At 46.7% G+C, this 23366-nt stretch overlaps 2 protein-coding genes across 3 annotated transcripts in view; one reads left to right on the top strand and one right to left on the bottom strand.

Moving 5' to 3' along the window:
* Positions 1–4822, top strand: part of PLCG1 (phospholipase C gamma 1) — a 38646-nt gene extending 33824 nt beyond the window's left edge. Inside the window, exons 25-32 of the mRNA XM_025398619.1 lie at positions 1311–1407; positions 1539–1763; positions 1847–1995; positions 2518–2632; positions 2737–2898; positions 3005–3093; positions 3209–3393; positions 3562–4822. Of these exons, the coding sequence (XP_025254404.1) occupies positions 1311–1407; positions 1539–1763; positions 1847–1995; positions 2518–2632; positions 2737–2898; positions 3005–3093; positions 3209–3393; positions 3562–3604 (1065 nt within the window). The 3' untranslated portion in view covers positions 3605–4822. The remainder of the gene's footprint in view (positions 1–1310; positions 1408–1538; positions 1764–1846; positions 1996–2517; positions 2633–2736; positions 2899–3004; positions 3094–3208; positions 3394–3561) is intronic.
* Positions 4823–7508: 2686 nt separating this feature from the next.
* The window catches only part of ZHX3 (zinc fingers and homeoboxes 3), a 137218-nt gene continuing 121360 nt past the window's right edge, over positions 7509–23366 (bottom strand). The window contains exon 4 of one of the 2 annotated variants that reach the window (XM_025399509.1): positions 7509–14209. In XM_025399509.1, the coding sequence (XP_025255294.1) occupies positions 14199–14209 (11 nt within the window). In that variant the 3' untranslated portion in view covers positions 7509–14198. The remainder of the gene's footprint in view (positions 14210–23366) is intronic. The other variant, XM_025399510.1, reaches the window with a different exon arrangement.

Genomic DNA, 23366 nt, shown 5'->3' with positions numbered 1-23366 from the left:
TGGATGGCAGTGGGCAGTGAGGAGTCTGGAATGGCAAAGGCAGAGCCTTTGTAGGGCCTGTCCTTGAGGGAGAGGACAGGTGGCTGGAGTTTGAGCAGGCTTTCATGCAGATAGCTGAAAGGAGCAAGCAGGGTGTAGGAGGAGATGGAGCCCAAGCTTAGCTGGTAGGACCAGCCTTCTGGGGAAGGGTGGCCTCTTCCACTGAGCCTGGGGGAACAGAGAAGTATTCTCAAGGGTTAGGGAATTCCTACTTGGTGGCCCTTTCACCAAGTGCATTTGGTAGATGGGTCTGTAGCTGCTTTGGAGAGGGCAACTGCAAGCCAAACAGAGAAGGGATAGGGGGCTTGCCAGGCTGTCCCCTAGAAGAAAAGGTACTGGCATACCAGGTGGTTGAAGGACTGGATCTGGGGGTCTAGGCTGAAAAAGGAAGAGTCTGAATATAAGCCACTGAGGCCGGGTATGGTGTGATCCCAGCACTTTGGGAGGCCGAGGTAGGCAGATCACAAGGTCAGGAGTTTGGGACCAGCCTGACCAATATGGTGAAACCCTGTGTCTACTGAAGATACAAAAATTAGCCGGGCATGGTGGCGGGCACCTATAATCCCAGCTACTCGGCAGGCTGAGGCAGGAGAATCGCTGGAACCCAGGAGGTGTAGGTGGCAGTGAGCCGAGATCATGCCACTGAACTCCAGCCTGGGCAACAGAGCAAGACTCCATCTCAAAAAAAAAAAAAAAAAAAAAAGCCACTGAAAGAAGAAAGTCCTCCGGGGGTGAGAGGATAGGATGGGGTGCTTATAAGTGGGCTTCTGTAGAGATTTGGCATGGAGATATGCCATGAAGAGTGGGTGGTTATATTGGAGTTGGGGGAGCTGAGGCAGTGAGGATCATCCTTAGGACACAGATGGAGACCAAGCCAGGGGCCTGCATCCCCAGTGCAGTCACAGGTGACACAGAAGAATCATTTTTACCCTGGGATGAGGCTGGGTAGTGAATGGTCAGAAAGTGTCACTTGGGAGTGTGGCCAATTCCAGGATCCCTGGAAGGTCACTGGGAACATGGGTGGTGATGAGGAGTCTGTATCCCCCACCCCTCTAAGAAGGTTGGAGGGCAAATGTGTCCTCTGAGACAGAAAAGAAGAAAGATGATTCCAGGATGAGGCTGAGGACAGAGCTCCCTCATTTACTGTTGGGTGTGGTGTCTGGAAGGTACAGGGGAGGGTGGGAGATGGGCCCAGAGCACCTGCAGTGTGGGCATACCCAAAGTTGGCAGGGCTGTAGCCTGGGGCTACAGGGCCTTGTGTGTGTCACCAGCTCACTGAAGGGAAGATAATGGAACGGAGGAAGAAGATCGCCCTGGAGCTCTCTGAACTTGTTGTCTACTGCCGGCCTGTTCCCTTCGATGAAGAGAGTAAGGGCCAGGGCCCAGGCGGGGTGTGCGTGTGCCTGGAGGGCCTGGTGGGTGCAAAAGGAGTATTTAATTATCCCTCCAACACTTCCTGGGTGGGCGGGCTCTGTAAGTGTTCTCCCTGTTTGGCCCAGAGATTGGCACAGAACGTGCTTGCTACCGGGACATGTCATCCTTCCCGGAAACCAAGGCTGAGAAATACGTGAACAAGGCCAAAGGCAAGAAGTTCCTTCAGTACAATCGACTGCAGCTCTCCCGCATCTACCCCAAGGGCCAGCGACTGGATTCCTCCAACTACGATCCTTTGCCCATGTGGATCTGTGGCAGTCAGCTGGTGGCCCTCAACTTCCAGACCCCTGGTGAGGAGGTCCCCTGTGAGGAGGGTGGGGAGGGGTACTGTGGGGCAGCTGGACTGGAATACACCATAACCTGCCTCTTCCAGACAAGCCTATGCAGATGAACCAGGCTCTCTTCATGACGGGCAGGCACTGTGGCTACGTGCTGCAGCCAAGCACCATGCGGGATGAGGCCTTCGACCCCTTTGACAAGAGCAGCCTCCGTGGGCTGGAGCCATGTGCCATCTCTGTTGAGGTGGGTGCTGCTCATCTGGGCTTCAGGGTGGGAAAGGGGCTGCTTGCCGTTGGAGTCTGTTTATGTTGAGTTCCCCAAAAGTGGGCATTTTCAGGCATCAAGGTGGTCAGGGTGGATGGGGCCTGAGCAGAGTCTTTGAAGGGGTGAAGATAGCGTGCACTCACTCTATCCATCTAGGACGTGCAGAGCCATGGGGTGACTTGTTCTGATGAGATCTTTTTTTCCCCTAAGGGGAGGTCATTTAAAAGATTTCTGTGTTAAAATAGACACGGATTTAACATGAAGTGGATTGCAAAGCTCACATGGAAATTTTGCCTAAAGCTGAGACTTCAAATAAACTATGGGCAGCAGCTGCTCTGGACAACTTAGGGTCCCCAGTGTCGTGAGAGACTCCATGGGCAGTGTCCCGGGGGCCCAGCAGAGGGCGCACTGCCTCCACTTCACAAATCCTGCCTGAGCCTCCGCAGTCAGGGATTGGAGAGAGCAGGAAGGACAATCCCAGGCCCTTCTGTCTGCCTACAGGTGCTGGGTGCCCGACATTTGCCAAAGAATGGCCGAGGCATTGTGTGCCCTTTTGTGGAGATTGAGGTGGCTGGAGCTGAGTATGACAGCACCAAGCAGAAGACAGAGTTTGTGGGTCAGTCTGTCTTCCCATTCTCCTGGGGCACTGCAAGCCCCTCCCCACCAGTCATCCCATCCTCTCCCAGGATGACCTGAAGCCTTTTGTCGTTGCCTTCATAGTGGACAATGGACTCAACCCTGTATGGCCGGCCAAGCCCTTCCACTTCCAGATCAGTAACCCTGAATTTGCCTTTCTGCGCTTTGTGGTGTATGAGGAAGACATGTTTAGTGACCAGAATTTCCTGGCTCAGGCTACTTTCCCGGTAAAAGGCCTGAAGACAGGTGAGGACCATTCCTGGAGGCAGTGCCCCTGCAGTCTTGCTGGCAGGGTGGGGTGGGCTGCTTGCTGTCCCTCGTGGGCTGAGGGCCAGGCTTTTCCTCCTCCTAGGATACAGAGCAGTGCCTTTGAAGAACAACTACAGTGAGGACCTAGAGTTGGCCTCCCTGCTGATCAAGATTGACATTTTCCCTGCCAAGGTATCTGCAGCAGGGGTGGGCTGGCATGGGGTGGGTGGGAGGAGAGCCAGACAGCAGCCTCGTGAAGTGCAGAGGAGTCATTGACCCTCTTGTGCACCTGCCTTCGTTGAAGCAGGAGAATGGTGACCTCAGTCCCTTCAGTGGTACGTCCCTGCGGGAGCGGGGCTCAGATGCCTCAGGCCAGCTGTTTCACGGCCGAGCCCGGGAAGGCTCCTTTGAATCCCGCTACCAGCAGCCATTTGAGGACTTCCGCATATCCCAGGAGCATCTTGCAGACCATTTTGACAGTCGAGAACGAAGGTGAGGGAGATGGAGGGGTGCCAGAGCCAGGAAGGCAGTGGCTAGGTCCTACTTCTTCAGTGTTTCTTTCTCCTGGGTAGAAAAGTTGTAATATTGTCTGGCTTTGGGCTGCCCGATTGGGCTACAAGGCCCTGCCTGCCAGTAAGGACACTCTTCTCTTCTGTCCAGGGCCCCAAGAAGGACTCGGGTCAATGGAGACAACCGCCTCTAGTTGTACCCTAGCCTCGTTGGAGAGCAGCAGGTGCTGTGCGCCTTGTAGAATGCCGCGAACTGGGTTCTTTGGAAGCAGCCCCCTGTGGCGGCCTTCTGGGTTTCGCAGCCTGGAGCCTGGATTCCAGCAGTGAATGCTAGACAGAAACCAAGCCATTAATGAGATGTATTACTGTTTTGGGCCTCCATGTCCCAGCTCTGGATGAAGGCAAAAACTGTACTGTGTTTCGCATTAAGCACACACATCTGGCCCTGACTTCTGGAGATGGATCCTTTCATCTTGTGGGGCCAGGACCATGGCCGAAGCCCCTTGGAGAGAGAGGCTGCCTCAGCCAGTGGCACAGGAGACTCCAAGGAGCTACTGACATTCCTAAGAGTGGAGGAGGAGGAGGAGCCTTGCTGGGCCAGGGAAACAAAGTTTACATTGTCCTGTAGCTTTAAAACCACAGCTGGGCAGGGTGAGAGGCTAGATGCCCCTGCAGTTTGGCCCTGGAGCCAGGGTAGAGGAATGTAGGGCCTGCATGGAGAAGGGTTCTGCCCTGCCTGAGGAGGAGGACACAGCACAAGGGCACATTGCCCATGGCTGGGAACATGACCCAGCCTGAAAGATACAGGGGATCATGTTAAAAATAGCAGTATTATTTTTCTTCTCAATGGTATTGTAACTAAGTTATTTACTCCTCCTGCTCCTCACCCTTGTAGGGAAACCTTGGAGTAGAGCCTTGGAGAGGAGCGTGGCAGGTGGGCTGCCTGCTGTGTTAAGAGGGCTTAGTTTGTGATGTTAAAGCACTGTCAGGAATGGGGGGCGTGGGGTGGGGGGAAGAGAAGAAATAGCAGAGCCTATTTTGGTGAGGTTGTTTTTAAGTCAAAGAAGACTCAATATGCTTTCCCTGAGGAATGAAAAAGCGATTGAGGAGTTGCCTGCCTCCTGGGTGGGTGGGGTACAGGCAGATGGGTGCTGAATGAAGCTGCCATCCTTATTGCAGCTTCTAACCGGTAAAAAAGATCCAGGGATGGAGATGGGAAGGTTAAAAAGGCAGCCCGCACCTCAGGACAGAGGCCGGGGTCCAGGCCCGTGGGTGCAAAGGTGCCTCATAGCATAGCCAGCATTCAGCACACACAAACCTACTGCCCACATTTGGGCTCAGGGTTGGCCATTTGCTAGTTCTGCTGCCCTCTTAAGATCTGACTGCCAAATAAATCATCCTCATGTCCTTTTTCCTTTGACTTGTATGCTCTTTGGGGGGCTCAGGAAAGCCTGTTGCACGGGGACATGCTCAGTAGAAACAATCGCTGGATGGTTCTGCAATAGAAGCAGGTGGGAAGTTTCTGGAACCTTCTCAGGTTAAGCAGCCCTTCCCTCCTTTGGGCTAACAGGAGTTGTTGTGGGTCCACTCTCTCCTGCCCATCCTCTGAGGGTGTGTCTGAGCAGAGTACATCCTGCCTGGGTTCTTTGTGGCCAGCCAGCTTTGGTGGTGAGCTGGAAACAACCAGAGCCCCTTTCCAGTGCCACAGAAACCTTGCCTTCCAAAAATACTGCATTCAGTTAACACTGCCAGGTGCCATTCTGGTTGTCTCCAGGACTTGGCAGCTGAAATCTCTGTGCCCAGAACACAGTTGAAAGGCCCTTCTCTTCCTGAGGTTCTGTTTTCATAGCGGGCTGTGCTGGGATGGAACAAAAATGATGCCACACAAAAAATTTTAGATAGATCCGGTTCCATAGATGACATGAACATGCCAGTATCAAACAGCGATAGTGCTCAGGTTCTTGTGTGACTTTCTTCTACAGCTTCACAGTCCCAGCTCATAGAGAGGAGGGTGGCTTTTTCCCATACACAAGAAGGTGGTGGGTGGGAATTCACCTGGCCCTCACGATCCATGTTTCCTCTCTAGATGTTTATGGCCTGGAGAGGAAGGTTTCCTATCAGAGAAGGAAGAGGACTGTGTAGGCCCTTCTGTTAGGGCCCATCTGCGTTGGTTAGGACATCCTTGGCCTGTTAGTGTTGACCCTTTTAATTTTCATCAATACATATCTCTATCTGCTAAACAAGTGTCTTTCTGGAACACAACCTGGGGAACGGACAGCTCTGCCTTTCTTAAGGCAGCTTTGTAGACCTGAGACTCACCTCTCTTGGGCTCTGTAAGACATTGCCTTTTTGCCTCTCACTGCAAATGTTTTGATTGTTCTTCCTAGTGGAAAACGTGCCAACTCTCAAGCAAATTTAAAGATCATTTTCAAGATTCCTCCAGACCTGACAAACGTTGATTGACCTAGAAGGCGGAGTGTTGGTGGGGAAGACCCTTACTTGGGGCTGAATGCTTTGGCATCAGGAGTTGTTTGCCCCGTCCCATGCTTGCTTGTAGGCTGTGTCCCTACAGTGCGACAGCTCAGGTTTATGACCTGTGGAGTCTTCAACCCTAACAGCACATTAGCACCACCTGGGGAGCGTCTGAAAAATGCTGGTACCCAGGGCCTTAGCATAGGTATTGTTCCAAACCTCCCAAGGTGATTTAAATTGAGTAAGAGGGTTGAAAAACACTGATTTTGGCAGGGCAAACTAAAAGAGCAGGCAGGGCTGAGAGAGGGAAGTCGGTGGTACCAAAAGGCAGATGGGCTCCCTTGCAGGCTCCTTGCTCTCCTGTCATCACCGGTAGAACTTTCTGGCTGACAGACCAGAGACAAGTAGACTGGGTTCAAAGTGACAGACCTTCACTTTCAACAGCCTTGGCCCAGCAGACATGTACACATACAGGGCAGAGCCTACAAGGTCAGGGGCATTCTGCCCCCTGCCACAGGAAAAAGGCTGCCCTGCGGGAAGATGGCAGGAGCAGTTTCTGACCTCAGTTGAGTATCTATGGCCATGAGCAGAAAAGGCAGGGGTCTCCCTCCTGACCAAGCACATCTTGAACATCACCTGAGAGCTGGGCCTGGACCTAGAAACTTGTCTTTCAACTTCAGCCCATCACTCACCATATGAGTTCTGTTGAGGGCGGGTAGAAAGCAAGTAGGTTTAGGTTATCCCACCAGACTAACTCAGTGAATGAAAAGGTCGTGCCTTCTTCACATTATAATTAAATGGATCAAGCACAGTCTCAGCCTGCGACTCCTGTCTTCTCTGGGTACTTCAGTACTAAATTCCCAGGGGACCTGTGCTTAGGGGTCAACCTAGGCATTCTCTTCTCTGCCTGGAGGAACCCCACAACAACCCCCTGGCTGGCCGTTCTGTGAATTCCACCCACAGTGTCCCAAGTGAGTCACTGCCTGAGTCTACCCACTATGGCATTCAGCTGATTGGCTCTGCCAATTGCAAGCCAGTTTGGTCTAGTTTCCAAGGACCTGGCTGTTGGGATTCAACACACACTGCTTCCCCATGACATAAGCTGGACTCCTATTCTGGTGTCCAGAATCACCGCCTGGCTCCACTGTAGGTGATTTCATTTCAAAGGACCCTTTTTCCTTCTGCCCCAGGCCTTCAGGGCCACCCCAACAAAATTCAATGGCTTTGGGTCTTAAAAGTATGGGCTTCAGTTTTGTTCCTCCAGAAGGCCCTGGGTCCTTATGCATATTCACTAACACCCAAGCCCGCTCCAGCAAATGACAGGCTCTGCTTTTCAGCACTCACAGGAACAGAAAAAACTCGCTAGTGTCCTCTTACCAGATGACACCAGGTTTGACTGTTTGCCTTTGTCTATTTAGCATGATTTCTAACATATCCGTTTTCTCATGTAGAAGCCAGTGCAGTGAACTCGGCAGTGCAGAAGACAGTGAGTTGGAACTTCTCTAGTGAGCTGAGGGAAACTGCCCCACCAATCCACTGGAGTTTAAGATCCACAGAAGTGGGCAAGAAGAAGTGAAATGTTTTTGGCTTTTTTCCTGACTCCCCCACAAAATAAGTCAGCAGATGTGAAATATATTTATGTTTTTATTTAGGAATAATCAAAAGGTTTGAAGTACCATTGAGGCCCATTTCAAATTGTACAAGCAATTTGTCCCTGTTCCCCTCCCTTATCCAAATCCAGATACAAAATCTAGGAAATGTGCAATTTGCATCTTAGAAATAGCAGCATCCCCACAGGGGACCTCATGAGGCCTGGAGATTCAGCCCCAAGAGGGAAACCCCACTCCTGCCTTGGCACGACCACAGTCCAAAACCAAAGGTGGGTTCATTTTTTTGTTAAAACATTTACCCAGGGTAAAGAATTCCCATTCTACTGAGGCTTCAGTGATAAGAGTATGCCATTTTCTCAGTTTGGTCGCTCACCTGGCCATGACAGGAGAGGGGACCCTCTTGCAGAGTTTGGCTAAAGTTTCATTGTGCCTCAGAACAAACAAAAACAGGGCAGTTGCCTCTTGTTTAGCACCAAGATGATCACCTTTTCAGCCATCTCTCCTGACAGCAGACTGCTCAACAGTCACTCCCCAGTCTTACACAGGGAACAAGGCTTTGTGCTGAAGACTAAAATGCAAATGGGTGCTAGAAAACCAGGAATCAAGACCTTGTCAGGAGGCATCTACAGGCCTTTGGCAACCTCCCTGACTTCCACAAAGGCTGCGCTCAGTAAAACTCAATGAACAATGGCCAGCAGGGGAGAGAAGAAGGTGGGCGTGTTTTCTCTTTAATAACAATTATGGCACAATCTGACCCTCCTAACACTTCTGAACAAAGCAACTGCTCAGAAGCGCAGCGGGAACCCTCTACACAGGGGTGACTGCTTCTCCCCTGGCCCTGACCCAGTCTAACAGGGAACAACCGGTTGCTGTGCTGGGTCTCTGCTGGGGCCAGCGCCCGCTCCCTCCTGCTGACAGTCTCATGTGGGGCTCTGGCCCTGTTTCAAGCAAACTGCAAGAATGAGACAAAACTGTATGGGCAGGAACCAGGGATGAGCGACAAGATCTCCCTAAACAAATTACAGGATTCATAGGTACCATGTGGTCGATTTTTCTTTTAAATGTATTTCTACTCGGGTTTGACTCTTGGGAAAGACCAAGCACTTGTAGCTCTCTGAATTCAGTGACTAAACAACCTGACATTTCACCTTTAACTCCAGTCACATTCATCTTTTCTCTTTTTTTTTTTTTTTTTTGAGATGGAGTCTCGCTTTGTCACCCAGGCTGGAGTGCAGTGGCGCGATCTCAGTCACTGCAACCTCTGCCTCCCGGGTTCAAGCGATTCTCCTGCCTCAGCATCCTGAGTAGCTGGGATTACAGGCGCGCACCACCACGGCAGGCTAATTTTTGTATATTTAATAGAAACGGGGTTTCACCATGCTGGACAAGCTGGTCTTGAACTCCTGACCTCAGGTGTTCTGCCCGCCTCGGCCTCCCAAAGTGCTGGGATTACAGGTGTGATCCTGTAATCCCACTGCACCTGGCCAAGTCACATTAATTTTGAATCATCCACTTATGGAAAGGAACAGAAGTTAAAAAGTATTAACCAAGAAAAACTATTCATTAACACAGGTGCTCATCTGTGTGTGTGCGTGCACACACACACACACATATTTCAAGCCAGTCTCCTGAAGGAAGAGGCACTAATGGCAGGTGAATGCTCAGGCTCCTCTCAGTACCCTGGGGCTCACCACCTATCCAAGTGGACAGCAGGGAAGGTGCCTAGAGTCCCCACCAGAGCAGCTGCCTTCCTCCCTTCTCCCTTTGCTCGGCACCTGCCAGAGCAGCCACAGAAGCCAGGTTCTGAGGGCTGTGGAAGCTTGGGACCAGGAACGACAGGCTAGTAACTACGTTCTTCACCATCCTCAAAATCCTGTGAACCCAAAGACAGGACTTGCAAAACTGAGGAAGGGGGTGCTTTTCCCTGTCCTTGTCCCTGTGATAACTAGGGTCTGCCTAGTCTCATCCCCAGCCTCTGGGTTCCCTCCCCTGCTCTAGACTTCAGGGCAGTTAGAATGGATGACTCCTGCTGGATCTAGGGCTAAATAGAAACTTCTCTGTCATATCTTCAGTCTGATGAAGGACTGAGCCCCCATTCAAAGAGGTCAGATTTGTGGGTAGGCAAGAGCTCAGGAATGAAGAACCAAAAAGGAGGCTCTCAACCCCTCTCCAAGGCCTCTATGTACTCTATGTACTCCCATTAACTTCACAACTAAGTGCAGATGCTCAGTGAATTCAGAGACAACTTAGCCCTGCCCCACCCTTCCTGGTGTCACCTGGCACTGGGAACACTCCATTTGCACTCAGAGCAAACCAAGCAGCACCTTGATTGCCACGTTTCATCCAGCCACTCTCAAAATCAAAACTGGTTGCCTCACCAGCCCTGATGTGGCATGGCCCAACCATGTCCCTGCCCCATTTAAATGGCCAGAGAAAACTACATGGCGAGTAGATTAGGTTGAAGCCTTGCTTGGGGAAGGGACTTGAGCACAGGAGAAAGGCTTGAGCTCCACAACTCCCTGCTTGCTCAGACATTGGAGCTTTTCTGAGATGAAGTACTCCCCAGGCTACATGGAAACGGCCCTCTGTGGTCTGGGCAGGCTGGCTGAGTGAGAGAGGTCTGTGCTCTCAGGGAAAAGGAGAGAAGGAAGCTGGGTCAAGAGACCCTGAAGGGGAGGGTCCATGTCTGGAGTGCGGGGAACTGAGCCCTGCTGGCTACTTGACCTGGGTGGGCTGCTGGCTTTGCCCTGGAAGAGTTGACTATGTGGGCCTTCATGTGTCTAGAGGATTTTTCTTCTCCAGCATATAACTACCTTGAGAATGGATGTGATATGTGAAAATTTAAGCTTAATACAAAAGCACGTCTTCTGCAAATGGTGAGTCAAACTGGTGAAATCTCCCAGGTAAACTCTGAGCAAGAAAAAAGAGGACATGACTTTAGGAAAATCCCAAACTAGGTTTGGTTTTAAAATGTTCTTCTTGGCTGGCTCTCCTCTCCTGCAAGTTGCCTTTATCCACTTGGGGTGTGATATCTGAACTGAAAAAGCTGCACCAATCTGAGGATACTGGTCCAAGAAGAGACAAGACCAGAGACTATGAGGCGCAAGCAGAGAGCATCCACACAGCGTCCAACCAGAAAGGCCAGTGTCCTTCCTCTATAAAGGCAGCCAGGGACAGATGTCCCAGAGCCAGGAGGGAGAGAGAGAGAACACAGCACCTGCCACTAGGCCACTGACTGAGCAGGATAAAACCCACAAGGGCCACATCTCAGGCTGGAGAATACACAAATTTCCTGGTGGGACAGCCTCCCAAGGCCAGCTGGAGATGAGACCACTAGTACATGTGGGAGCCCACAAGGCACTACCCAGTGTTCTGTCCAACTTCCTCGTTGTGCTACTAGAGAGCAGAGTGTGGAGTCCTTGTGTCAAGGTGCTTTGGTCCACCTGAACAGCCGCCTGCCACTCAGCCAAGAGAAAGGAGCTTTAAGTTGTACAATCACTGCCAGACCTCAAGGCCCTGGCAAGCCATCCAACTAGGGCATTTTCAGGAACCCAAGATTCTCAGAAATGACACTCCTCCCCTCCCAAAATAAAAAAAGCTCCTTTATAGTCAAAAACGAAAACAAGTAATCAAAATATATAAAGCACATGTATCAAATTTAAATTTCCTTTATCAGAATGATGATCTGGTTCACCTATGAGAACTGGATCTACAACCCCATGTAAAAAACAAACAAGTACAGGACATCAGCAACAACAACAAAAAAACAAAGATGATTTTACTCTCTGACGACTCCAACTGCATACAGAGAAAACGGATAAGATTAGCCACTTTTTATAGGCTTTTTCTTCAGGAGAGACTAACCTCACCCACCTCTCAACTCTGCAGCCCACAAATGCCTTCTACTGAAGGCAACAACGAAAGTTAACCCTTTGGCAGTGTGCAAAACCACAATGAGCTGTCCTGTAACAGGGCTACATACCTGGCTGCTGCCATCCCACATCCCCCACTGCCACTGGGCTAGCGTGGGTGTGTCTCTGTGCACGATTGGCTGCATTCAGGGTTTTGCCCCCAAACCTTTGAGTACCTCCTACAACGTCCCTTTAAGCACCTGCGTGGTGATTGCCTCCCTCATCATCGCTTTTGATCACCTTTCAAGGATAAGGTCCAGACCATACTCACTCACTCTCATCCAAGAGCAGAGGAAGAAGGATCTGTCCAGACTGCTGGGCTCCTTAACATGGGCATTCTTGCCTTTTGTGGTGTAGCCCTGGCTGTTGGGCAGGGCTAACATCTGTAAGAAAAACATACCAGGGCAGGCAGCACTGTACTTTTCCACCTGAAAGATGAGCTAGTGCCCATGGCTGGGTCACTCTAGGTCCTGCATGAACTTGTCCACCAACTGTGTTTTGCTGTTTGGGTTGTAAGTTAACTGTGAATACAAGTAACCAAGAAAATCCTCTCCATAGACCAACTTCAGCCAGTGCATGCAGGGCTCTGGAGGTGACACCAGCAGGATCTGGAGGTGAGGCACTGGGTGATTTCTCAGACACCTGGAGATGGCTTCGGCCTGGGCCACCCCAGACGCCTAGTGCACTGGTGTCCCTCCAACACAGGCTACTTCCCCAATACCCATGTGCCACCAAGTTTCTCAACTCCACACGCCAGATGCACGTTTTACGAGAATCAAATGAGTATTTATACTGTGTGTGTGTGTGTGTGTATATATATATATATAAATTAATCTGCATGTATATAAACACTAAAAGGAGAAATTCCAAGTGTCTGTTCTCTGAAGGAAAGCAATCACTCGCCATTCTTGGCAATTCCTCAAAGGTTTTTGAGACCAAACATCTTCACTCCCCAAATTAAGAATACAAAAATAGGCTGCGAAACTTGCCATGTATTCACAAGTCCCTGTTTGAGACAAATAAGATGTGGTCCCTATTGGGACAGGGAGGGCAAAAGATGACACTTTAGAAGAACACGATTTTCGTTTCCACAGCCAGCCCTCTCCTGGAAGGCAGAGGGGCCACCGCCACGCTTGTCCTTGGAGCCACATGAGCACGGTGCCCTGCCAGGTCCAGTTCCCTGGGTGGGGGAGAAGGACGGTCCCTGAACCACCACCAGTGCTTCTTGCCCTCTCTCTGGGGTCTTCTAGCACTGTCACCCAGTCCAGCCCAGGAGGCGTCTGTGCCCATGAAGCCTGGTACCTGTGGCTTGGCACTCTGGGAAGCAGGTGGTTTCTAAGACGTGAGTGGAGCTACAGGTGGACAGATCTTTAGCTCGCCCCTCTTTACCAGCTACTCTCAGAGCAACCGGTCTTGGGGAAATGGAGGATTTACCATTTAGTACAGCTCTGTAAGCAAGTTTTCTAATTTTCAAAGGCACCCTTTCCTGTAATTTTCTCAATTCAAAAAAGGACATAAGGGTTAGGCTAAAGTAGAGTTCTTGTTTCCAAGTTTGGGGATATAAATATAGAACTTTAAAAGCATCCTCACAAGGACCAGTGATGCCCAGCACCCTCGGGCGTGCATCCAGCACACCAGCCAGACCGGCGTGGAAGCCAGGGGCATTCTGGGTGTTCTGCCAGGGATCCCTCATGCAAGTCTTTGTGCTAAAGACCACCCTACCTCTGATAATTCCAAGAAGTCAACAAATCCCTCCAGCCTTCACCCTTACTAATGGGCCAGTGTGTTATTCCTTCCCAAACCACAGGAGGCTCTGAAACGAGTGTGGAGAAAGGGCTCTGAAAACTGCAGTGGTCAAATCTACAGGCTGTGGCTACAGACTTCCACTTACATCCCTACCCCATTTCTTTTTTCCATATTTCTCTCACTCCAAACATGTCTAGATTTAAAAAAAAATGCAGGCACATAGGTCAGCATATTAGGCTTAACAACAAATGTTTCTTTAGTTGATCTGATAACTGAAAAGTTATGGTCCACGATTCAAACTCCCATGAAAAAGCAGGATTACGGTAACAACTAAAGAGAGCGGTAAAGCATCCAACACTACTCACATTACCAGTCCATTTTTTGAGCTGAGGGTTACAGCAGGTTCTGAGTAGCCCACAGGCAAAGCAAGCCTGGCATGAAAGGTAGCCAGTCACCATTTAATGCAGCAGAGATCTCTTCAAAGGTACTGCTTCCTTGAGGAACACAAAGGGGGCACAAAGGGATTCCAGATGTAGCTTTGTGTCTATAACTTCCCTGCCTGACTGTGGAAGGTGAGGGGCATCTGTGACCCAGCAATCCCCAGAGAACAGACACAGGTCATTTTTAGAGATGACATAAATGACAATGCACTGCTTGGCTAACCAAAGTTTCTACGTAATGACAGTGTTGATAATCTGATGTTTTATTTAACATATAGAGGTGGATGTATATGTTAAAAGCTTGATTCTGTGTCTATGAATATGACTATGAAATCTGAACTATTTTATCCATTGGAAGGTAAAGGAAAGGTCCTACATTGTGGGAGGAAGAACTGATGAGAACCCCATCTTGCTTGCTGCTTGCTTGGTGGTGGACAGGCCGAGGGTAGTGGCAGGCTCTGGGCTGTCTGCGAGGACTCCGGAAGCTCTCCCAGGTGCTCAGCAACCAGGCATGGGAACAGCATGTGCCAGCAGAGAGTCGGGCTTGGCTCTTCCACGTGGCAGGCGGTTTCCCAGACTGGCCAGTCCTTCACATTAATCAGATCAAATTCAGTCTGTTTCTGAGAAGAAAACACATGCCTGTCACTCCACGGCAGCTGCCACTTGTGCAGCCCCCAGGGCAGCCTGGTCCTTGCTATACCAGGGTGGCGTCACTGGCTTTGAGGATGTCTTAATTCCATGAGCAATGCCCTTCTGCCACCCACTCCCCCACCCTCCAGCCTGAGGGAATGTGGGTCAAGGACAGGACGCTGGCTCAACCTTGTAAGGCCATCAGACTCTGACAGACCCCGCTAAACCCTAGGCCTAGCAGCTGGAGCAGCGGTTTGGCCTCTCCAGGCCCACTAAATCCCCCTAGCTCCCCAGGCTTCCGCCACCACCATGTCTCTGTCTTCACCACCATGAAGCAAAATGCTTCATCCTGCCCCTCTCCTTCCAGGCTCTCCAGAACATACTGTTCCAATATAACAGCAGCTGGGTCTAGTTCTGGTATGTATTCTACTTATGTCTTCACTTCAACCCTAAAGTCAAAGTCAAAGTAAGGCTGATATCAGAGAGGTCCATCATCTGTGATTCATACAGAAGTGGTCCTTAATTGCAGCTGGCTGAGAAAGCCATGAGAAACCAGGTACAGATAAACAGACCAGCCCTTCCTGTACCCACAGTTACCTGTCTCAGACAGAAGAGGACAATGCCAATGGCATGGCCACCCCCTGCCATTCCTGCTCTGTCCCACAAAGGACAGCAACATGTCACTTTGTGTTGGATTTAGTAGCTGAGGGGAGCCAATGCTTGTGATTCAAATCCACTCATCACATTTCCATGTTGACTTTAAGAAAAAAACCATGGTAAAATATAAATAACATAAAATTTACCATTACAACAATTTTAAGTGTACAATTCAGTAGCATTAAGTATATTTACAATGTCATGAAACCATCATTCTATTTCCAGAAATTTTTCATCATCCTAAACAGAAATTATATATCCATTAAACAGTAACTCCCCATGTCCTCCTCCCCATAGCCCCTGGTAACCTCTATTCTACCTTCTATCTCTACGAATTTACCTGTTCTAGATACCTCATGTAAGCTGAATGGTACAATATTTGTCTTTTTGTGTCTTGACATTTCACTTAGCAAAAATGTTTTCAAGGTCCATCCATGTTGTAGGATGTATCAGAATTTTATTCCTCTTTTGGCTGAATAATACCCTACTGTATGTATACATGCCACATTTTGTTTATTCATCTGGTGGTAAGTACTTGAGTTGTTTCCACCTTTTGGCTACTGTGAATAATGCCACTAAGAACACTGGTGTACATGCATATGTGAGTCCCTGTTTTCAGTCCTTGGGGTGTATACCTAGGAGTGAAATTGCTGGATCATATGGTAATATTCTATATTCACCTTCTTAAAGAACCACAAAGTTGTTTCCCAAGGGGCTGTACCATTTTATATTCCCACCAGCAATGCACAAGGGATCCAGTTTCTCCACATCCTCCCAATACATTGTTTTCTCTGAGTGTGTGTTTGTAACAGCCATCTTAAGTGTGAAGTGGTATCACACTGTGGTTTTTATTTGCATTTCCCTAATGCCTAATGTTTGTCTTTTCATGTACTTATTGGCCATTTGTATATTTTCCTATAAGAAATGTCTATTTAAGGCCGGGCGCGGTGGCTCAAGCCTGTAATCCCAGCACTTTGGGAGGCCGAGATGGGCGGATCACGAGGTCAGGAGATCGAGACCATCCTGGCTAACACGGTGAAACCCCGTCTCTACTAAGAAATACAAAAAATAGCCGGGCGAGGTGGCAGCGCCTGTAGTCTCAGCTACTCGGGAGGCTGAGGCCGGAGAATGGCGTGAACCCGGGAGGCGGAGCTTGCAGTGAGCTGAGATCCGGCCACTGCACTCCAGCCTGGGCGACAGCGCGAGACTCCATCTCAAAAAAAAAAAAAAAAAAAGAAATGTCTATTTAAATCATTTGCCCATTTTTGAATTGGTTTTGTTGTTCAGTTTTAGGAGTTCTATACATATTCTGAATATAAATCTCTTATCAGATGTATGATTTTCAGTTATTTTCTCCCATTCTATGGGTTCTTTTCCTTCTTTTAACAGTGTTCTTTGAAACACAAAATTTTTAGATATTGACATAATCCAAATTATCTATTTTTTTCTTTTGTTGCCTATGCCTTGGGTGTCATACATACAAAATCATTGCCTGGCCAGATGGGGTAGCTTATGCCTGTAATCTCAGCACTTTGGGAGGCTGGGGAGAATTGCTTGAAGTCAGGAGTTGAAGACCAGCCTGGGCAACATAGCGAGATCCTGTCCACACACACACAAAATAGTAATAAAATTAGCCAGGAGTGCACACTTATAATCCTAGCTACTCAAGAGGCTGAGGTGGGATGACTGCTTGAGCCCAGGAGTCTGAAGCTGCAGTAGCTTTGATTGTACCACTCCAGCCTGGGCAACAGAGCAAGATCCTGTCTCAAAAAAAAAAAAAAAAAAAAGGTAATAATTGACTAATCAAAAATCTGGAAGGATTCTGTTTTCTTTCTTCTAAGCATTTTATAGCTTTAGCTTTTTTGTTTAATTCTTTGACCTATTTTAAGTAAATTTCTGTATATAGTACAAGGTAAGAGTACAATTTCATTCTTTTGCATGTAGATATCTAGTTTTCCCAGCATCTTTTGGTGAAAAGACTCTTTTCCCATTGAATGGTCTTTGCGCCCTTGTCAAAAATCAATTGACCATAACGTGGGGATTTCTGGGCTTTTTATTTTATTCCATTGGTTCTATGTCTCTCCTTATGCCAGTACTACACTGTTTTGATTACTGTAGCTTTGTAGTACAATTTGAAATCAAGTAAGTGTGACTCCTTCAACTTTGTTTTTTCTCAATTTGTTTTGTCTATTTGGGGTCCCCTGAGATTCTATATAAACTTTAGGATGGATTTTTCTTTTTTAATTGATAGTTTACATATTTATGGGGTACATGTGAATATTTTTTACATGCACAGAATGTGTGATGATCAAGTCAGCATATTTAGGGTACCCATCACCTTAGTATTTATTATTTCTATGTGTTGGTAACATTTCAAGTCCTCTCTTCTAGCTACTTTGAAATATACAATATATTGTTGCTAACCATAGTCACGCTAGTCTGCTATTTAACATTAGCTATTAAACTAACATTTGTTTCTTCTATCTACTATAAGTCTATACCCATTTATCAACCTTTCTTCATTTCCCCCTTCTACTCTCACACCCTTCCCAGCCTGTGCTATCTATCATTCTATTCTCTATCTCCATGAAATCAAGTGTTTTAGCTGCCACATATGAGTAAGAACATGTATTTGTCTTTCTGTGCCTGGGATATTCCAATGAACATGACCTCTAGTTCTATTATTTTTTGTCTTTTTAATAATAGTCATTCTAACTGGGATAAAATGGTATCTCATTGTAGTTTTGATTTGTATTTCCCTTTTGTGATGTTGAGCATTTCTTAATATACTTATTGGCCATGTGTATGTCTTCTTTTGCGAATTATCTATTCATGTCTTTTGCCCCCCCACCCCCCCCCCCCCCACCTTTTCTTTTGGAGACAGGGTCTTGCTTTGTCACCCAGGCTCTGGAGTGCAGTGGCACAACCACATCTCACTGCAGTCTCAACCTCCTGGGCTCAAGTGATCTCCCCACTTCAGCCTCCTGAGTAGCTGGGACTACAGGTATGTGCCACTACACCCAGTTAATTTTTGTATTTTTTGTAGAGATGGGGTTTCATCATGTTGCCCGCTGGTCTTGAACTCCTGGGCTCAAGTGATCCACCTACCTCGGCCTCCCAAAGTATTGGGATTATAGGCATTAGCCTCTGTGCCCCACCTTTTGCCCACTTTTTAATATTTTTTTTGTTGAATTCCTTATATCTAGATATTAGTCCTTTGTTGGATGAAGAGTTTTGCAAATACTTTCTCCCACTCAACATGTTTTCTCTGTACTCTGTTGATTATTTCCTTTGCTATGCAGAAGATTTTTAGTTTAATATAGTTCCCTTTGTCAATTTTTGTTTTAGTTATGTTTTTCAGGTCTTAGCCATAAAATCTTTGCTCACACCAATGTCCTGAAGTGTTCTGCCCTAAGTTTTCTTCTAGTAGTTTCATAATTCAAGGTCTTATATTTAAATCTTTAATCCGTCTTGAGTTGACTTTTGTATATGGTGAGAGATACAGGTCCAGTTTTATTCTTTTGCTTATGGATATCGAATTTTCCCAGCATCATTTATTGAAGAGGATATCCTTTCCTCATTGCATGTTCTTGGCACGTTTGTTGAAAATCAGCTGGCTGTAAATATGTGGCTTTATTTCTGGGTTCTATTTTCTTTTCCTTTGGTCTGTGGGTGTATTTTTGTACCAATACCATGCTGTTTTGGTTACTATAGCCTTGTGATATATTTTGAAGTCAGGTAATGTGATGCCTACAGCTTTGTTCTTTTTGCTCAGGATTGCTTTGACTGTTTTAGCTCTTTCTTGGTCCTGTACAAATTTTAGGGTTTTTTCTACTTCTGTCAAAAAATTACATTGGTATTTTGATAGCAATTACATTGAATCTGTAGATTGCTTTGGACAGTATGGTCATTTTAATATTAATTTTTCCAATCCATAAGCATGGGATGTCTTTCCATTTGTTTGTGTCCTCTTCAGTTTCTTTCATCAGTGTTTTACAGTTTTCCTTGCAGAGATCTTTTACTTACTTGATTAAATTTATTTTTATTTATTTATTTATTTATTTTGGTAGCTGTTGTAAATCAGATTACCTTCTTGATTTCTTTTTCAGCTATTTTATTATTGGTGTATAGAAACTCTGATTTTTGTATGTTAGCTTTATATCCCGCAACTGTGCTGAATTTGCTTATCAGCCATAAGAGATTTTTGGTGGAGTCTTTTTGGTTTTTCTAAGTATCAGATCATGTCATCTGCAAAAAGGGACAATTTGACTTTCTCTTTTCCAATTTGGATGCCTTTTATTTCTTTCTCTTGCCTGATTTCTCTGGCTAGAACTTCCAGTACTATGTTGAATAAGAGTGGTGAAAGTGAGCATCCTTGTCATGTTCCAGTTCTCAGAAGAGGTATTTTCAGTTTTTCCCCATTTAATATGGTATTAGTGGTGGGTTTATCGTTTATGGCCTTTACTATCTTCTTTCTATGCAGTTTTCTGAGTGTTTTTTTTTTTTTTTTATCATGAAGCCATGTTGAATTTTATCAAATGCTTTTATTGTGTTTATTGAGATAACCATACAATTTTTGCTCTTCATTCTGTTGATGTGATGTACCACATTTACTGAATGGTGTATGTTAAACCATCCTTGCATTTCTGGTACAAATGCCACATGATAATTTTTTGAGACAGAGTTTCGCTCTTGTAGCTCAGGCTGATGCACAGGGGTGCAATCTCAGCTCACTGCAACCTCTGCATCCTGGGTTCAAGCAATTTTCCTGCCTCAGCCTCCTGAGTAGCTGGGATTACAGGCATGTGCCACCATGCCTGGCTAATTTTGTATTTTTAGAGATGGGGTTTCACTATGTTGGCCAGGCTGGTCTCAAGCTCCTGACCTCAGGTGATCGGCCCACCTTGGCCTCCCAAAGTGCTGGAATTACAGGCATAAGTCACCATGCCCACTCACGGATTACTGACATGTGAGGTTCTATTATTGTTATAGTGTAGTTTTCTAATTGTTTTATGTATTTTTTGTTCCTTTTTGTTTGGCATTGTAGTTTGGTGGTTTTCTGTGGTGGTAGCATTTGAGTCTTTTCCTCATCTGTGTGTTTGCTTTGCCAGTGAGTTTTATACTTTCGTGTGTTTTACATAATGTTAAATGTTGTGCTTTCACTTCCATGTTGAGGACTCCTGTGAGCATTTCTTGTACGGCCAGTCTAGTGGTGATAAATTGTCTCAGCTTTTGCTTGTCTTGGAAATACTTTATTTCTCCTTCATTTACGAAGGGTAATTTTGCTAGACATAGTATCCTTGGCTTACTTTTTTTCCCCTTCAGCCCTGTTGATATATCATCTCATTTTCTCCTGATCTGTAAGGTTTCTGCTGAAATCCACTGTTAGTCTGATGGGGCTTCCTTTATAGTTGCTTAGACACATTTCTCTTGCTGTCCTTAGAATCATCTGACTTTAGACAGTTTGACTATAATATGCCATGGAGAAAACCTTTTTGCACTGTATCTGTTTAGCGGCTATCAGGGCCTCCTATATCTAGATGTCTAAATCTCTTTTGAGATTTGGGAAGTTTTTCACCTATTAATATTGTTTCATTAAACAGGTTTTCTCACTCTTTCATTTTCTCTTAACCTTCTGGGATTCCAATAATTTAGATATGTAGTTGCTTTATTGTGTCCCATATGTCACAAAGGCTTTGCTCATTTTTCTTTATTCTTTTTTTATTTCTGAGTTATGTCAAAAGACCTGTGTTCCAGCTCTAAGACTTTTTTTTTCTGCTTGATCTAATATATTGTTGAAGCTTTCAATTGTATTCTGTACTTTGTTTCATGAAGTCTTCTGTTCCAGAATTTGCTTATGACACATATCTCTTTGATAAAAATTATCATTCATTTCCCAAATTGTTTTTATTTCTTTTTCACATTCTCTTACATCTCACTGAGCTTCCTTACACTCAAAAATTTGAATTCTTTTTCTGGGATTTTGTGAGTTTATTTTTCATTGGAATCTATTGCTGGAAATTTATTGTGTTCCTTTGGAGGTGTCGTATTTCCTCGCTTTTTCATGTTTATTGTGTCCTTATGTTGATATCTGCACATCCAGTGTAACAGCTGCTTCTTCCAATTTTCTGTATTTCCATCTGTAGGGGAGGACTTTTTCCTAGATGTATCTATGGTGTCGGCTGGGTAGGACACTTTGGCTTTGATTCTTGGTATGTGCAGTAGTGTAGTCTCTGCATGATATCTTTGGCTATAAATAGCCTCAGTGGTATCTGTGATTTCCTCAGTGGCTCAGTAGTTATTAGTGGAAGCTATGGTAAAATTTTGCTAAGGACTGGAATGCCAGGTGGGCCATTCTCCAGGCACCAGTGGTAGCAGCAGTGGGCTAAGCATGTCTGTCTTTGGACCCCAGAGCAGCATACGATGGCACCAGTGTCAGTGGGTCCAAGCAGGCTAATTCTTGGGCTTTCGGGTGGCTTACTCGGATGTCAGTAGTGGCAGCAGTTCCCAGGCATGTGGGCAGGTTCTCAGGCCCCTGGGCAGCTGGCGTGGCATGGGAGATGGCAGTGACAGTGTTGAAATGACCCTCTGGGTCCCAAGTGATATGTGTTTGTGTTGGCAGTGGCTGCAACAGGCTGAGCGGCCCATTCTCCAGGCCCACAAGTGGTACATATAGGTAGTAGTAGCCAGGTGGGTAAGCCCCAACAACCTCAGGCACCCAAAAAGAGCATTCAGGTGCCAATGGTAGTGGGCTAGGCTGGGCAGTCTAATCCTCAGGCTCCCTCTGATGTGTGCAGCTGCCAACCAAGGTGGGCAGGGGCAGGGCAATCCCTAGGCCACCTTCAGAATGCTTGGATAGGGAGTGGCAGTGCTGTACTACTGCCTTCCGTTGGGGAGCATGGGGTTACTGGCCAGTGGGGAATGTATGTGCCACTCACATCTCACTCAGCTCCAGTGGCACTGGTGCCTCAGCCCCTGCTATGGTAGCTGGCACTATAGTTGTGCCTCAGCCACAACAGCAAGAGCATATGCCTTGTAGTGCTTCGGCCCCAGCTGCAGTAACTCACAGTCACTTGCACCTCAGCTCTGGGGAAAACAGTTTGCAGTTCTCTTACACCTCAGCCCTGGCACCCAGGGACTCCAGGACAGTGTACAGTCTTTTGGGGACTGGGCTTTAAACGGCATCTTGCTGTAGCTGTTTAGTTCTCAGGAAGTGTGGGGGACCCAGTGCAAGCTCCCTTCTGGAGTAGTGCCATTGAACTATCTCCTGACACCGCCCATGTTATATTTCAGGGACTGCAAGGGCTGAGGAGCTCTCCCATGGCTAGAACTGCAGAATCCTTTCATGGTGGAAATGTGGACCACTGAGGGTCTCTCGCTTACCTTTTCCCCATGCTGGGGGGTCTCTCTCCGTTCCCTGCCAATCCCAGCTGAACAAGCTGCCTTGCTTCTTTTTCCTTCCTTGTTTCCTGTCTCTTTTCTGTGATTTCCAGTGTTCTGTCTTGGATAATCTATTCAAAGTGTGATTACTCTCTATTTTTGTTCTTAATGGAAGAGGCGAGTACAAAATGCCTCTCGTCAGCCATTTTGGTTGGGTCTTCCTGGATTTTCTTATTTCTGTAAAAATGTGACTATGCTTTTGATAGATTTTACATTGACTCTGTAGTTGGCTTTGGGTTGTATCTACATCTTAATGTCAATCCATGAACATGGGATATCTTTCTATTTATTTAGGTCGTCTTTAATGTTTTACAGCAACATTTTGTAGTTTTCAAGACACACTTCTTTTGCCTCCTTGGTTAAATTTATTCCTAAGCACTTTTTCTTTTTGATGCCATTGTAAATGATACCATCTTTAAAATTTTCTTTTCAGATTGTTCATTGCAAGTGCATAAAAATACAACCAATTTTTTTAAACAGATAGGGTCTCACTATGTTACCCAGGCTGGCCTCCTTGAATTCCTGCCTCAGCGTCCCAAGTAGCTGGGACTACAGTTATGTCACTGTGCCCAGCTAAATACAACTGATTTTTGTGATTTTATATCCTGCAGCTTTGCCAAGTTTATTTATTAGCTCTTAACTTTCTTTTTTTTTTTTTTTTGTGGATTCAAGTTTTTTGCTTGTTTTTTTTGAGAAGGAGTCACACTCTGTCACCAGGCTGGAGTACAGTGGCATGATCTCAGCTCACTGCAACCTCCGCCTGCCAGGCTCAAGTGAGTCTCCTGCCTCAGCCTCCTTAGTAGCTGGGACTAAAGGCATGTGCCACCATGCCCAGCTAATTTTTGTATTTTTAGTAGAGACAGGGTTTCATCATGTTGGCCAGGGTGGTCTCGATCTCTTGACCTCGTGATCTGCCTGCCTTGGGCTCCCAAAGTGCTGAGATTACAGGTGTGAGCCACTGCACCTGGCCTCAAGTTTCTACATATATGACCATGTCATCTGTGAACAAAGATCATTTTACTTCTTTCTTTCGAACTTGGATACTTTTAT

Source organism: Theropithecus gelada, chromosome 10 (genome assembly GCF_003255815.1).
Source record: "Theropithecus gelada isolate Dixy chromosome 10, Tgel_1.0, whole genome shotgun sequence".
Taxonomy (NCBI): domain Eukaryota; kingdom Metazoa; phylum Chordata; class Mammalia; order Primates; family Cercopithecidae; genus Theropithecus; species Theropithecus gelada.
The sequence above is the reverse complement of the archived record's forward strand: the minus strand, read 5'-3'. Positions and strand labels throughout refer to the sequence as shown.